General features: G+C 37.3%; 1 protein-coding gene and 1 long non-coding RNA gene across 2 annotated transcripts; one reads left to right on the forward strand and one right to left on the reverse strand.

Annotated features, from left to right (window-relative positions):
* Positions 1–964: 964 nt before the first annotated feature.
* Positions 965–4,994, reverse strand: LOC111734042 (zinc finger protein OZF-like). The gene is given in 4 exon segments (XM_023526203.1): positions 965–2,632; positions 2,634–2,860; positions 2,862–2,923; positions 4,982–4,994. Coding segments are annotated over 4 exon segments (1,218 nt in total). The 3' UTR covers positions 965–1,716.
* Positions 4,995–12,407: 7,413 nt separating this feature from the next.
* Positions 12,408–16,220, forward strand: LOC111734043. Its single transcript, XR_002778283.1, has 2 exons — positions 12,408–12,923; positions 15,869–16,220. It is a non-coding gene; the product is annotated as an uncharacterized LOC111734043 (long non-coding RNA).
* Positions 16,221–16,636: the final 416 nt, after the last annotated feature.

The raw sequence follows: 16,636 nt of genomic DNA on the forward strand, positions 1-16,636 counted from the left end.
AAATTTAGGTGTCCACAGGCCTGGGCTCTTAGCTGGAAGTTCTTCCCCAGAGAAGTTCTCCCCCAGAGCTTCCAGATCATTCAGGTTATTGGCAGCTTCTGTAGGACTGTGGTCCTTGGATCCCTCCATCTTCAAGCCACCAATGGAGCATAAAATCCTTCCTGTGCTTTAAACTTCTCTTTCATTTTTGTTGTATCCTTTATACCTCCAGCCAGAGAGTTTTCTGCTTTTAAGGATCCATGTAATTAAAATTATAATTATGTGTAATCCAAGATAATCTCTCCATTTTAAAGTCCTTAACTTTAATTACATCTGGAAAGTCTCTTTTGCCAGGTAACAACATATTCATAGGTTTCAGCGATTAGGGTGTGGGCATCTTTTGTGGGGAGGGAGGCATTCTTACTACCAAAATTAGTTGCCTCACCTAGAACTTCATATAAATGAAATCATATGGTGTATAAATACACACACACACACACACACACACACACACACACACACACACACACACACACACATATGTATGTATGTATCTGGCTTCTTTTGCTCTGCATAACATCTGTGAGATACATCCATGTTGTTGCGTGTATCACTAGATCATTCCTTTTAAATGCTAAGTAGTATTGCATGAATATATGAGTTTCATTTTCCCTGCTGTTCTTAATGGAAATTTGTATTGTTTCTTGTTTTTATTATAAATTAAAAACAATTCTTTCTTCAGGCATATGTCTCCATTTTTACTGTAAATACTTGAGTGAAATTGCTGAGTCAAAGAACATGCATTTAATTTTACTTAAAAAAATGGCCAAACTGTTTTTCAAAATGTACCATTTTATATTCTCACCAGCAATATATGAGACTACCAGTTGTTCCTCAACCTTACCAACATTTGTATTTTTAATTTTAATTTTAATTTTTTAACTGTTCAGGTGTGTGTAGTAGTATCTCACTGTGGTTTTAATTTGCATCTCCTTGATGATTAATGCTATTGAGCACTTTTTCATGGATTTCTTAAATATTTGTATATTTTCTTTTGTGAAGTTCAACTCTCTTGCCCCTACTATGTGTTGGGTTATTGTCTTTTTATTCTGGAATTGTCGGAGTTCCCTTTACACTCTGGACACAAGTCTACAGATACATGATCACAGATACATGATTCGTAAATATTGTCTCCAGGTCTGTGGGTTGCCTATTCATTTTCTTAACTACTTATGAAAATAAAACAACAGTTTTAAATTTTCATTAAGTATAATTTATAATTTTTCTTTTATGGTTATTGCTTCTCTGTCCTAAGAAATCTTTGTCTACCATCATCTCATGATGGTAATCTCCTATGCTTTCTTCTAAGTATTTTATAGTTTAGTTTTTAAATTTAGGTTTCTGATCCATTTCTAATTAATTTGTGCATACAAAGTGAAATAGAGGCCAAGAGTTCTTTCCTCCTCCCCTTATGGAATATCCAGTTGTTCAAGCACTATTTGTTAAATTGCTCTGACACCTCTTTTTGAAAATGAAATGACAATTTAAGTGGGTGGGTCTATTTCAGGACTCGTTTCTGTTTCACTGACCTATTTATCTAGCCTACACTAATACACACTATCTTAATTATTGTAACTTTATAGTAATTCTTGTTATCAGGTAATGTGAGTACTTCAACTTTGCTCATCATTACAGTCATAGTGAGAATATGTAATTATTTTAGAAATTTGCTGCATTCTATTCATTATGAATTTTTTCATGTTGATGAAAGGCTGAACACACACTGAAAGTTTTCTCATATTTCTTACATTTGTAGAATTTTTCTCCTGTATGAGTTTTCTGGTGTAGAATAAGAAATGAACTCTGGCTGAAGACTTTGTCACAATCACTGCATTTATATGGTTTCTCTCCAGTATGAGTTCTCAGATGCTTTGTAAGGGATGAGCTCTGACCGAAGCTTTTCTTACATTCTTTATATTTGTAAGGCTTCTCTCCTGTATGAATTCTCTGATGTCTTACAAGAGCTGCGCAGTCACTGAAGGCTTTCCCACATTCATTACATTTGTAAGATTTCTCCCCAGTGTGGGTTCTTTGATTTTGAATAAGAGCTGAACAGTAACTGAAAGCTTTCCTACATTCGCTACATTCATATGGCTCTTCACCTATACAAGACCTCTGATGCTGAGTAAGGCCTGACCTGCCACTAAAGGCTTTCCCAGATTCTTTACATCCATACGGTTTTTCTCCAGTATGAACCCTTTGATGTTTAATAAGGGATGAGTTGTCATTAAAAGCTTTCCCACATTCCTCACATATATAGGATTTCTCTCCAGTGTGTATTCTGTAATGTTGAATAAGGTACATGCTTTGGTTGAAGGCCTTCCCACATTCATTGCATTCATAAGGTTTTTCTCCAGTATGAATGATATGATGTTGAATAAGGGCTGAACGATGACTGAAAGCTTTCTCACATTTGTTACACTCATAAGGTTTCTCTCCAGTGTGAATTCTCTGATGTTGAATAAGTGATGAACTCCGACTGAAGGCCTTTCCACATTCATTACATACATAGGGCTTCTCTCCAGTATGAATTCTCTGGTGTAGGATAAAGGCTGAATAGTAACTGAAGGAATTCCCACATTCATTGCATTTCCAATGAGTAAATGTTCTGATGTTTCATTGAGTTTGAACTTCCCCTGATTTCATTACACTCCTCCACAAGGTTTTCCTTGTGTTTAATTATGACTTGCCTTAAATCTTTCTTCTGATTTCCTTGCTGCCTTTCTAATGTGCCTTTACATTCCCAGGCTTCTATAAATCTGGAGTCCCAGGAATCATCCTTTTTAAGTCTTTCTATTATTAGCTCCCTTTCAGATAGATGATACTTCTTCATACACTTCCTGCTTTGAAAGAAACTCTTTAGTTTCACATATAGATTCAGAATCTGAAATAAAAAGTGAAAATGTTTATGTTCTTGGTGTTGAGAGTAAGAAAACTGTTGAGTTATTGTAATGGCTATGTGTGGTGCCAGGTGGGTGCTAGAGTAATCAGGGAGATCACTTCATAAATTATATAAATGTCTAACTGTCATACTGTATACCTGAAACTAATATAAAATAATAATAAGATAATGACAGAGGAGGAAGGGAAAAGAAGGGTAGGGGATTGGAGGGGGAGGGAGGGAGGAAGAGAAGAAGAAGAAAACCACAGAGTTGGCAAGAGGATAAAAAAATAAAAACGATCCCTATTAAAATGTTTATTTGAATATTTTCGGAAAGTGCCTCATAGTGGTGGAAAATTAGGTTGTTTCAGGGAATAACAGAGCTGGGAGAATGACTAATATAAGGTACAATAAAAAGGACAGACAATGAGAATGCTTTATCTAAGTGAACGAAAAACTGAACAGACTGACCAGGGAGAAAAATAAGCAGATAGAATGAAAATAAATGTTAACTCAAAATAACTAAGGAAGGGAAGAAAGATGAAAACACAGGTTGAGACCAAACAGTTTAAGAAAGTATTAGACAAAAATCGCTTATAATAATGCCATCTGGAGACAACCACTTTTAACTTTTTAAATAGTTCTCTCCAGTCCTTTATTAAAGGCACAGATTTTTTTTGTTTACCATATACTTTAATTATGTTTTTGTGTCTCCACTAACCACTTTTCCCTTTTTTCTTTCCTTCCTCCCTTGCTTCCTTCCATCTCCTCTCCCTCCATCCTTTCTTCCTTCTTTTTTTGTCATAGCCAAATTTCTCAAAAAGGTTTTGCATATTCTCTCATCACATACTTGTTCCTGAATTTCTCTGTTCTCATTGAAGTCACTAACAATTTATGTCACCTAAATCCAGTGATCCTTTCATTCCTTGTTTAGCTTAGCCTCTCAGTACCACTTGACAGTGCTGACCATGCTTTCCTCCTAACAACATTCTCCCTGCCACCTCAACTTTGTTCAGATATAATTGACCTCTATTCTCTCTTCACTTTTATAATTATAAGCTCTCCAGTTTTTTCTCTGGATCTGTATTTCTTTGGACCTTTTTCTGCTGTGTTTTCTTCTTAAATGTTGATAGTTCTTAGTGTTCAATCTTAGGCTCCCCTCTTTTGTCCCTGTCACCTTCCAACTATACTGTCTCCTTTAAAGACCTCATCCAATCCATGGTATTAATTGACTTTTAAAAAATTGAAATATATTTAATTGACACACAACATTGTGCAAATTTAAGGTGTACAACATGTTGTTTGGATATATTTATCCATTGAAATATGATTGCCATTGTAGCTCAGTTCTCTCTCTTCCACATCCATATAGCTAACTATTTACTGTATATATCCACTAAGAAACCTTGAATTCAATATAGGCATATGTTAACTCATCCTCTCCTTCAACCTGTACATTCCCAGGTTTCATCATCCAAAAAAACAGCACCACCAAGATTTTAAATTAAATATATTTTAAATAACACATCATACAACAATTAAATGTATGTTGTATAAAATGAATTGAATACAAACAATACAAGCACGTAGGCAAACCTGGAGGGCAATAAGCATTCTTAAATTGTTTTATCCCATTATAGAAACATAACCAATATATGAGTAAAATATATGTGTAATGCCACCATAATTTTTATTAGTTGAGAATATCATGGTATGTGAAGTTTAAAATTTACTGTGAATCATAATATTGGACAAACATTTATATAGTGTTAATTAAGTGTAAGCTACTACTCTAAAAGGTTGAATATACAAACACAACTAATCCTCACAAAACCTCCAAAAGTTTTTCTAGTTGAAAGTCAGAAACTTGAAAATCATATTGAACTCTTCCTTCTATCCTACCAAACACAACAAATACATCACCGAGTTTTAGGGATATACTTCCTCTCAAATCTGTCTCATATCCATTTTGTACTCTTCATCCCCACTATTACCACCCCCATTCAGCATCATTAACTCTCACCTAAACTAATGAAGCAGCCTCATAACAGGTCTGCTTACATCCTCTCTTCATGCCATGCACCCAGCTCCAGCTCCATTCAAATCAGATTGTCTAAAACCATAGTCAGAGTAATCAACAGAACCAGATTAAATGATTACTCAGATATTAAAACTATAAGGGAATTTAAAACTACTATGATTTATATGTAAAAGGCTCTAGAGGAAAATATAGACAACATGCATTAACAGTTGGGGAAGTTTAGCAAAGAGATGGAAACTAGAAAAGTCAAATGAAAATGCTAGAAATGAAAAAAATATGGTACAGAGAGGAAGAATGTCTTTGATGGGTGCAGAAGTTGTGTCAATAAAGGTAAGAAAAGAATCAGTAAACTTGCAAATAGGTTAACAGAAATTACCCAAACTGAAACACTAAGAAAAAACTAAGAAAAAACACTAAGAAAAAAAAGAGAGAAAAAACAAAGTAACAGAACAGAAGAGTATCTAAGAACTGTAGGACAATATCAAATGTTTTAACATACACGTAATTAGAATCCAGGATAGAAAAGAGACAGAGAGAATGGGCAGAAACAATATTTGATGTGTTAATGGCTGACAATATTCCACTATTAATGAGAAACATCAAACCAAGGAAACAAGGAAGCTCAGAGAACCCCCAATAGGATAATACATGCACACACATGGACACATCATATTCAAACTGTTGAAAATCATCATAAGAGAAAATCTTACAGATAGCCATAGGGAAAAAAGATGCATTTCATGCAGAAGAACAAAGATAAAAAATTACAGCAAAGTTTTGTCATAAACTATGTGAGCCCAAAGACAGTGAAATGACACATTTAAAGTGCTTAGAGGATTCAATGCCAGTAGACCTGAACTATAAGAAATAATATAGACAGAAGGTACCTGGTTATCAGTCAAATACTTGGATCTATACTAGGAGTCAACATATTATGGCCCATGGGATAAATGTGACCAACCACAGGCCAAATCTGGCCACTCCCATTTGTTTGCATATTGTTTATGGCTGCCTTCATGCTATAATGTTAAGTAGTTGCAAAAAAGACCATATGGCCCACAAAGCAGAAAATGTTTATTATCTTGGCCTCTTTAGAGAAAGTTTGCCAACCCCTCATCTACATTAAAAAAAAAATGCCAGGAATGTCATAAATAAAAATAAATATTAATTTTTATGAGTATATAATTTTTTCTTATTTTTAATTGCTCTAAAAGATAATGACTGTCCTAAACAAAAACAGTAGCAAAATATTATGGGTTTACAGCATACATAAAGGTAAAATGCAAGACAACAATTACAAAAAAGATGAGAGAGAGAAATTAGAAGTTTATAGAAGATTCCCATACTATACATAAAGTAGCATATTATTTAAAGGTATACTGTGATTAATTAAAGAAGCATAGGAAAACCATTTAAAGAAACTTTAAAAATAAGGTTTAATAGATCCAATCAAAAAATCGGAAGAGGACCTGAACAGACACTTCTCCCTAGAGGACATACAAATGGCCAACAAAAATATGAAAAGATGCTCAATATCACTAGCTATTAGGGAAATGCAAATCAAAACCACAATGAGATACCATCTCACACCTGTTAGAATAGCTATAATCAACAGAACAAGTAATAACAAATGTTGGAGAGGATTCAGAGAAAAAGGAACCCTCATACACTGCTGGTAGGACTGCAAAGTGGTATAGCCACTATAGAGGTCCCTCAAAAAATTAAGAATTGATCTGCCATGTGATCCAGCAATCCCTCTACTGAGTATTTACCTCAAAGACTTGAAAACCCATATCCGAAAAGATAGTTGCACACCGATGTTCATAGCAGCACTATTCACAGTGGCCAGCACATGGAAGCAACTGAAGTGTCCTACAATAGATGACTGGCTAAAGAAGCTGTGGTACACATATACGACAGAATATTACTCAGCCATAAGAAGAGATGAAATACTGCCATTTGCAACAACCTGGATGAACCTTGAGATAATCATGCTAAGCAAAATAAGCCAGACTGAAAAAGTTGAAAATCACATGATATCACTTATATGTGAGATATAAACCTAAAAGCAACAAATGAACGGGATAGAGATTCAGGGACATGGACAATGGACTAGTGGTTACCAGAGGGTAGGGGGTCGGGGAGGAGGGAAGAGTTAGACAGGGTAAAGGAGGTCAAATATAAGGGGGTTGGAGGAGGGTGAAGTGGATAAAGGGGATTAAATATATGGTAGCTGAAGGAAACTGGACTCTGGGTGGTAATCACACAATAGAATATATAGATGTCAAATTATAATGTACACTTGAAAATTATATAATTAATTAACCAATGTTACCCCAATAAACTTAAAAAATAAAATAAAATAATATAAGAATAAGTTTAATAATAAGCTAATAGTGGAGATAAATTGGAATAAAGAATAATGAAAAAACACAGAAAAAAATTATGAGAAAAATATGGAACAAATAGAAAACAATTACCTGTAAGGAAGATTTAAATCCAACCATATCAATAATGATTTTAAATGTAAATGATCTAAACATACCAATTGAAAAATCACAGACATTGTCAAAATGTATTTTACAACTGGACCCAATTGTATGCTGTCCACAAGAAACCACTTTAAGTAGGTTAAACTAAAAGAATGGAAATATATACTATGCAACACTAATTAAAAGCTACCATGGCTATATTAATATCAGACAAAATAAACTTGCAAACATGGAATATTACCAAAATTAAAGAGGGACACTACATAATGATAAAGGAGTCAATTCACCAAGAAGATATAAAACTCTTAACGTATATGCACCTAACAAAAGAATTTCAGACTACTTTAAGCAAAAGCTGATAGAACTAAAAGGAGAAAGAGACAAACCCACAGTTATAGTTAGATAATTCAACTGTCCTCCATCAGTAATCAACGGAAGCCAGTAGACAACAAATCAGCAAGGATATAGAAGACCAGAACAACACTGTCAAGCAACCTGACCTAATTAAATTTTTTTAAGCGTACGTGGAACATTCCTTGAGACTATATTATGGATAATAAAACAAGTCTCAAAAATTGTAAAGAATTGCAATCATACAAAGTATCGCTGACCACACAGAACTAAACCACAAAATTTAAAAACAGAAATTTATTGAAAATCACCTAAAATTTTGGAATTTGTAAATAATTCATGAGTCAAGGAAGAGTGAATATTGAATTATATTGAACTGAACAGAAATGAAAACACTTCATATCAAAATTGTAGAATGTAGCTAAAGCAGTACTTAGAAATTTATAACATTAAATGTTCATATTGCAAGTGAAGAAAGATCTTATACCAATGATCAAGCTCCTACCTTAAGGAGAGCAAAGTAGACACAAAATTAGCAAAGGTGAAAAATAATAAAGATAATAGCATCAATGAACAAAATGGAGAACAGAAAACTATACATAGAATCAATGAAATCAAAAGCTGGTTCCTTGAAAAGATCAATAAAATTGTTAAACTCCTAGGAAGACCAATAAAATTAAAATATAGAAGATACAGATTACCAATATCAGGAATGAAAGATGGAAAAGCATTACCAGAGCTCGCTCAAGAAGAAATGAATAATCTGAATGGTCCTCTATGTAACAGGGGACCCAAATTCAAGGTTAAAAACTTTCCAATAAAATAAACTCAAGACCCAGATGGCTTTACCAGATCAAGATTTTGCTGCCATATCTAACAAAATTTTGCCTTAAAAAGAGTTACAATGACTATCTTTAACGTTTCTTCTAGAAGTTTTATAGTTTTAAGTTTTATAATTAGGTCTGTGATCCATTTTGAGTTACTATACATGATGAGAGGTATGACTTAAAGTTCATTTTATGGATGTCCAATTATTGAAAAGATTCTCCTTTTAACATTGAATTGTCTTTGCACATTTTTCAGAAATTAATTGACCATATATGTGTGGGTTTATTCCTAGACTTTCTGTTCTGTTCCATTAATTTACATCTATCCTTTCAGCAATACTACACTGTTTTGATTACTACAGTTTTGTAAGACTTAAAATCAATATAATGAAGCTGTCCTTTTTCAATTACACGTATGGTGAACTTTAACTTACCAAAAGAAAAAAGAAGACGAATTCTGAGCCTAAAGTGATCAGGGATCCTGTAGGAGATCAGAGCTCTCTGGATCATAAGCAAAACTATGACATTTTATGCCATTAATTATAGAGAAAACTTATGTTCCAATAAGCAGCTTTCATTACAAAATAACTTCCTTACCCCAAAATACTAGGCTCCCACAAGTCTCCACCTTCATATCCATGCCCATGTACCTCTGGGCAGAATTCAGCTCTTCTTCCTCCACATGGATGAAGTCCATTTCCTCATCTTTGACAGTCACCAATTCCTGGAAGAACAAGCACATTCTTGTAAGACTTGGTAATCCCTGAGAGAAGAGAACGATCTAGAAGAGAAAGTGTTATTTAATTTAAAGGTTAAATCTTTATTTTAACCATTTTATGGAATATTTTTAAATTCCTAAGTATTAGTCTGTGTTAGAGAAAATACTAATAGCTAACATTTATAACAATTGTCTATGTTATTTTCTAAGTCCTTTGAACTACCTCTTGCAATAATAACTATATGAAGTAAGTATTATTGTTAACACTATTTACAGATGTAAAGATTGGAGCTAAGATTTAGACTCAGGCAGTTCTGACTCCAGAACTATACTCTTAACTATACTCTTCTGCTTCTCACATATTTTACTAAATAAATCTAACATTTGGAATGACAAACAAGTGTTAATTACTAACTACACTGTAGATGGGATAAGGCTCATACATGCAATTTATACTGATTCCTGGAATATTCTGAGCTTTTATAGAAATTCAGCTTGCTATCATGAATGCATATGGAAAGTCATGCTATTCTAAATAGATTTTTCTTCTTTCTCTGTATTTGGGTCCATGACTTTTAGATTTGTCTTGTTATCCTTTAGTAATTAAAGTTGTTCTTAATGAATGGACTTACTAATTTTTATTGAAGATGATCAACTGTTCTAAAATGATTCAAACTCTATGTTTACTTTGAAATAGGTATCATCCCTAACTTACAAGATCATTTGTTTAAAATAAATGTAATAATGTCTGAAAATTGGCTCCAAATGTTGGAGTTCCCCAGAGCTCAGTCCTTAAACCTATTCTCCATTTACTCTTATATACCTATCAACAACCTGTTATTTCTCCTCTTTTTTAAAAAAAAAATAACAAAGTCTCTTTGGTCTTACTAGTCCTTCTAGCTATCACTCTATTCTTTTCTTTTCCTTTACAGTAAAACTCTTCAAAATAGTTGTTTATAGTCTCTGGTTCCAATTTCCACCTATTTTCTTCTAAACCCATCCCAATCTGGCCTTAGCTCCTACTACTCCATGAAATTGTTCTTGGCAGTCATCAATGATCTTCATATTTTTTAACCCAATGATCAACTCTCCGGCCTCATCTTACTTGACTTAGCAGCAGCATTTAACACAGCTCTTTAAAACACTTGTTTCTATTAGTTACCACGATGCCACACTTTTGGCTTCCCTTTAATTCATTGGCCATATCTTCTCAGTCTCCTTTGCTGGTTCCTCTCCATCTCCTTGATCTCTAAGTGTTGGAGAGCTACAGAATTCAGTAAGAAGATCTCATCTCTTTTCTATCTACACTTATTTTCTTAGTGATCACAGTTTCATACTTTAAAACTCAGATTAATCCCATATTTAAAGCTTCAGCCTGAGCACCCCCGGAGCCTCAAGTCTTCAAGAAAAAATTACTTTGGTTCAGTTCTGTACAATGGATTTCTATGAAATGAACCTCTGAAACAAGGTGGAAGAAACAAGGACATACTATAAACACCAAGCTAAGATTTCAGGGGAAGGAAATTAAACTTACACTTACCTGGAATTCAACAGGCAGGAGCTCAACAGTAGATTCCATTTCTTCTGTGCTCTGTTTTTGGGGCACAGAAGCATCCTCAGTAGTCATGACTAGAAGGAGAAGGAAAAAAGCCATAAAAGAGATAAAACTCTATCTTCCTACTTCCAAATTTACTAGGACAAAAGCTATCACAAGCCAGCTGAATTTATTTATATATATATCTATATATCTCCTACTTTAACTCAAAAAGCTCAGATGAGGATAAAACAAGACAATAAAGTGAAAGTGCTTTGACCAAAAAAGTTAAACTCACAGATCCACAATACATCAACTTCTTGAAACAGTCTAACAGGGGTGGAAAAGTATGACCTGCCCTTCATCACAAAAGCAACCACTATAGAATATTTTCCCTTGCGTGGCTTCAGAGGGAATATGGATGAACGCAGAAGTGCTAAAAGAAAAAGATGGGACTGGAGAATGAGCTACAAGAAGCCTGTTTAGTGATTCCCACACATGGTGGCTTACTGAGAGTTTCTCTACTTCAGGGCCTTCCCCTGACATGTGTCTGCTTCCCTTTTCTATCATACAGGGACAACTAACCTTTTCAATCTCGTCAAAAGCATTTCCTCCACTTGTCACTACTTCAACTTCATGCTTATTTCTGCAATTCTTACCTTTTCCCCCAACTTTAATGGTTAAATAATCCATGATCAGCTTCTCTTCTTTGTCCTGTTATTGCTTTGACTTTCTCCTTATTCACTGTTTCAGATGAGATAAACATGGATTTTCAGCAATACGTAATCTTTGTGCTTCTTTGTGTAAATCATTCAACTCTGAAGCTCTGGAGAAAGATTTCGATGTTAGGCTTGCCCTCCTCTGGAATTGTCCTGCTCTTTGGAGCATCTCCCTTTACTCCCTCCTACTCCTAGGAAGCTTAGTCCTATGCATTTAAGTTCTAGGGCCTCAGAAGTAATTCTATTTTGCTTGGAACCTTTATTATTTAAGGCTGGAAGACCATCCTCTGGAGTACCAAGATAAGCCACTACATGGCATATCAGGGCAAAAAAAGAGGGTGGTGAACTGTGAGACTCAGTCACACATCTGGTTCCAAATCGTACAGAAACTCCTATGAGACCCTAAATGTCACAAGTGTCCATAAGGTGACCTGTGATTATGGTAGCAATAACTATAATAAGCAGGGCTCCCATAGTTGGTTCATCCTCGCTATTCATAAACACAAAACAGTTGATCAGATGGGCCCTCACTAGTTCCTTATTTTAAGACCCTGGAAAAATACAGGCCGAGATTCCCTCCTACTTTAAGTTAAATCCCTTGCAGTGGCGCCCGCAAATACAGGCGGGCTCCCAAACCGATTAACACAGAGGAGAATAAGTAAGATGCAGTCCCCATGTTTTTCTTTCTGTACCAAAATTTCAGAACCTTAAGGATCTTGGTGGAGTGACAAGATTTAAGGTCAAAACCAGGCGGAGGCGCTCTCGCTCTCCACACCTCAGAAGCCGAGCCCTCCGGCCTCTACAATCTGGCTCCCCGAATGCCCCCGTCCGTCACGCCCACTTCACGCTCCCGGACTCCACTGCCCAGGAGGCTTAGCGGCAACCCTGCTTCCAGGCGTCTCTTCGCTCAGAGCTAAACCAACAAAGCCGGCTCGGGACGCAGCGGGATGTTCGTCGATGCCGGAGGCGGAGCTGGATGCTGGCACGGCCCCGCCGTTTTCCACCGAGGCCCGAACCTGAGAGCCTGGCTCGAGCTGCGGTGGGAGGCATTAGAGCTGCGTGCACCGGCTGCGGACTCGATCTCCACTGGGCTGCGCTTTGGGACGGGCGGACAGAGTCGTCTTGGGGCTCCGAGAAGACAAAAGACTTAAGGCCAAGGCTCCGTGCGGAGTCGCATCTGCGCACTTGGCGACAGGGCCACGTCGGGGGTCTCGGCGGAAGGAGTCCACTTCCCAGAGGGCTCGGAGATACTGGTGACTGTCCTGGCGGGGTTGTGGGTAGCGACTGCAGAATCGAGAGGAGAGAACTGCGGGCTTTCACGGTGAGCCTTAAAATGGAGATAACTCCACACCTGATAGGTCTTTCTGAATAAAATGAGAAGCTGTCGTTTAAAAGCTCCAAGTGATTTTAGTGCCTCATTATTAATTGGAGAGTGGAGTGGGGACCTGGTACACAGTTTTTTACCCTAGTATTTATCATTATTTCTTATAATAAAGCCCAAATCTGTAAGCTGAGTGCAAATGCTGATTTGAATGAAAGCATTCTGGCTGGTAAATAAAAAGCATATTGTCCTGAGAAGCCATTGTCCTGATTGGCAAGATAGAAGAAACAAAATTTGGAATGAGTGCACAAGGAAAAGTTAGATGTGAGAAAGTTGCAAGGAAGGAGAATGGCTTTGAAATGCAGAATTGTGCAGACCTGGAATTTAGGAACATTAGTGCTGGAAGGGCCACTTCCCCTGAGCCAAAGATCTTTGAGACAAAATGTACTTCTTAGTGTCAGAAATACAGAAATGGTAAGAAACCAACTGTATCAGTGTCATTCTAGCCCAAATTACGAGTTACTTGAATGGTCTCCACATCTTGTCTTTTTTCAATCCCTGCTATTCAAGACAGCCAAGATGAACTTTTAAATATTAAATCTGTTTGTTACTCTTCCCAGAACCCTTCAATGGCTACCCTCTGTCCTAAGTATAAGGTAAATTTTGCATAGTTTATAAAACCCTGCATAATCTGGCTCCGCTAATCCTGAATTTTTGCTGTCTCCTTATCATTCCCTACACTCAGATCACAGGTGCTGTTTAGTATCTCACACATCCCAAACTGCTGTTCCTTATGTAGGAGTGAAAAACTTTCCAATAAATCAGTCACAGGGAAGTGATATCTTCAGGCGCCAGCCCCCAGGAAAGCACTGACAGCCACAAGGACGCAGATAACAAAACTGCCTGCTAGGCCCTGTTTGATCTAAGAGTTCCCCGGAAACATTTGTCTTTGTGTAAGACGTTTACAGCCAACATCTGCTTTCTGTAATCTGCTTGCTTGCTTGTTCAGAAGACCACAAGGCTATGGTCTTAAGCTTTATAAGCTGCCTCCTCTGGAAGCTCGCGGCTGATCGATCTCCTCTGACCCTGCGTGGTAGACAGTCACCGGCCGGCTAATAAAGGCTCACAATTCATCTCAATTGGTTCCGTGGGTCTTAGAATTGATTGCGCCACAACACTTAATCTACACATTCTGCTTAAAACATCATCCTTTAGATTTCGGGTCAAATGTTACTTCTTCAGAGAAGCCTTCCCTGACCCTCTTCCCCTTAATTCAAATTAATTTTCTCACAGAAACCTGTTATTCTCTCCATAGACTTGTCACAATTTGTAATTTTACATTTATTTTTGCTACTATTAAATGTCCATCTTCCTACTTGACTGTAAATTCCATGAAGACAAAGACCATACATGTTTTGTGCATCACTGTGCCAAGTTTCAATCACAGAGCCTGATAAAGTTGAATGTTGAGAAGGTGCCATTTCACAATTATTCCTAACCTCAGCTAGGTTCTAGCATAATTTAGCAGTTATTTATCCATGGTTATCTCCTTTTAACCATGGTTGTCTCTTTTTCTGACTCAACAGCCATTCCAAATATTGCTCTCTTAAGCTCCCTACCTCTCACCAAGCCCCTCTTTTTAGTCAATGAAGTCACCACCATCTATTTCAAGGAAAATGAAAGGTTTTCAAGTGGGAACATATCCAACTGTTGTGATGGTTAATTTTATGTGCCTACTTGACCGAGCTAAGAAATGTCCAAATAGTAAAGCATTTCTGAGTGTCTGTGAGAATGTCTCAGGAAGACATTAGCATTTGAATTGATAGACTTGATGTAGGACAGGGCAAATTTCCCCAGGTGATGGGGAGCCCAAGTCCTGTACCGAGAGAAGAGAGTCCTTTGGCAGAGAGTGTGGAAAGAATTCAACACACGCCAAAGTTAGAGTCAAAAGGAAAGTTTACTAGAAAAGGGGTAACACTCCACAGAGTGCGGTCTCCTCTCAGAGGCGGATAGTGAGAGGGACATGGAAAGGCACTGAGAGGGACGCTGAGTGTTCAGGGAATTCAGTTTATATGTCATTCTTTAGTTCCTATTTCCTTTGACATGGACATACAGTGAGGAAGGGGAAGAGTATGTAGCATGAAAAGGTAAGAATATGTAGAGTGAAAGACCTGCTGGCAGTTCCCAGCCTTCTTTAATCCTTGAGTTCCCTACAGTTTTAGCCAAAGGAATGACTCGGGGTCTGTTTCCCCTTCACAGGTGTGGAGAATGGGTTGTTAGTAACCCAACAGAAATCTTTCTTTGTTCTGAAGGTGTCCTCCTGGCCTGGCTGCAGGGCTGATTAGCGTACTGCAGTCTCTGATTGTGGCTTGATTAACATTTTTAATTCTCTCGCCTCCTCCCTACATTAGACTAAATTAAGACAATTGTTCTCACCAATGCCAGTGGGCATCAATCAGTCCTTTGAGGGCCTGAATAGAACAAAAAGGCAAGTTTTCTCTCTGCTTGAGCTGAGACATTTCATCTACCCTTGGACACTTGTGCTCATGGTTCTGGGTCTTCTGGTTTGAACTGGGCCTTACACCATTGACTCCCTGGTTTTCAGACCTTTAGGCTTCGACTATAACTATACCACCAGCTTCCCTGGGCCTCCTTTGTAGTTGGCAGATTATGGGATTTCTCGGTTCCACAATTGCTTGAGCCAGTCCCTCATAATAAATTTCTTTGTAATACGGGCCATTATTTACAAAATGTGCTCACAGAACTTTTAATCACTTTATTTCCTTTTCCTGGGAGAAAGCCTCTCTCCCTCAAACTCGAGTAATTACCCTGAAGCTTGTAACTCAGGTTATTAAGTAACTCAGGTCCTATCAATAGTAAGAAAATTAATAGATACATGGTTTAAATAATAAGTTTACATCTTCTTCCTTTCTTTCTTGTCTAAGGACAGGGGCAGCATTTTGGCAGGATACATCCTCTGGAGGACAACCCAAAACCCCGTTCTGACTTAGAGAGGGAAAGAGCTCCATGAAACCCCAAAAGGCAGAGACTACGACCCTGCTCATCAGGAAGCAGATACAGAAGAGATCTTCCGTTCCTCAACATCCATACTAATAAGAAAGTGTTCGTGGCCATTAGAAAAAATTAGGGGTTTCGGGTCCACTTGCAAAACGCTGAGGCCACCCTGTTCTAGAAAAGGCCCACCCCAGTCTGCCCACAATTAAGTAAGCCAAAAGGCATTTTTAGGCTGAGCCAGTGCCAGCACCAATAAACACTACTTCCTGCTTATTGCCTTGGTGTCCTGTGTCTCTGTCCGAGTATCCTGCAACATTTCCTAAAAAGTAACTTCCACAAAGAAACAGGTAGGCAGAGATTAGGTTCCAGTTTAAGCCGGTCACTTGCACCTGAGCCATGGAGCCCAGAATGAACCCCAACTCACGTGAGCCTCATTATGACATCATTATGATGTAATGTATATGCCCGAAAGTTCATTAATTCATTAGACTGAATTCTGGGAATGAACATGTACAGAAAGTAAATGATTAGACACTGAGTCCTGTCAATCTTAGTTTTCAATCAAGGAAGCCCACTCCTCTAAGAAAAGTAACCACCCACAGTTAAGTAGGGATAAAAACCCCAAAGGCTTAGTTACCAGGCTTTTGAGCCACCCTTCTCTTGTTCAGCCCACTTCCACGTCTGGAAGTGTACTGTTG

This window comes from Pteropus vampyrus, unplaced genomic scaffold (genome assembly GCF_000151845.1).
Source record: "Pteropus vampyrus isolate Shadow unplaced genomic scaffold, Pvam_2.0 Scaffold739, whole genome shotgun sequence".
NCBI classification, from domain to species: Eukaryota; Metazoa; Chordata; class Mammalia; order Chiroptera; family Pteropodidae; genus Pteropus; species Pteropus vampyrus.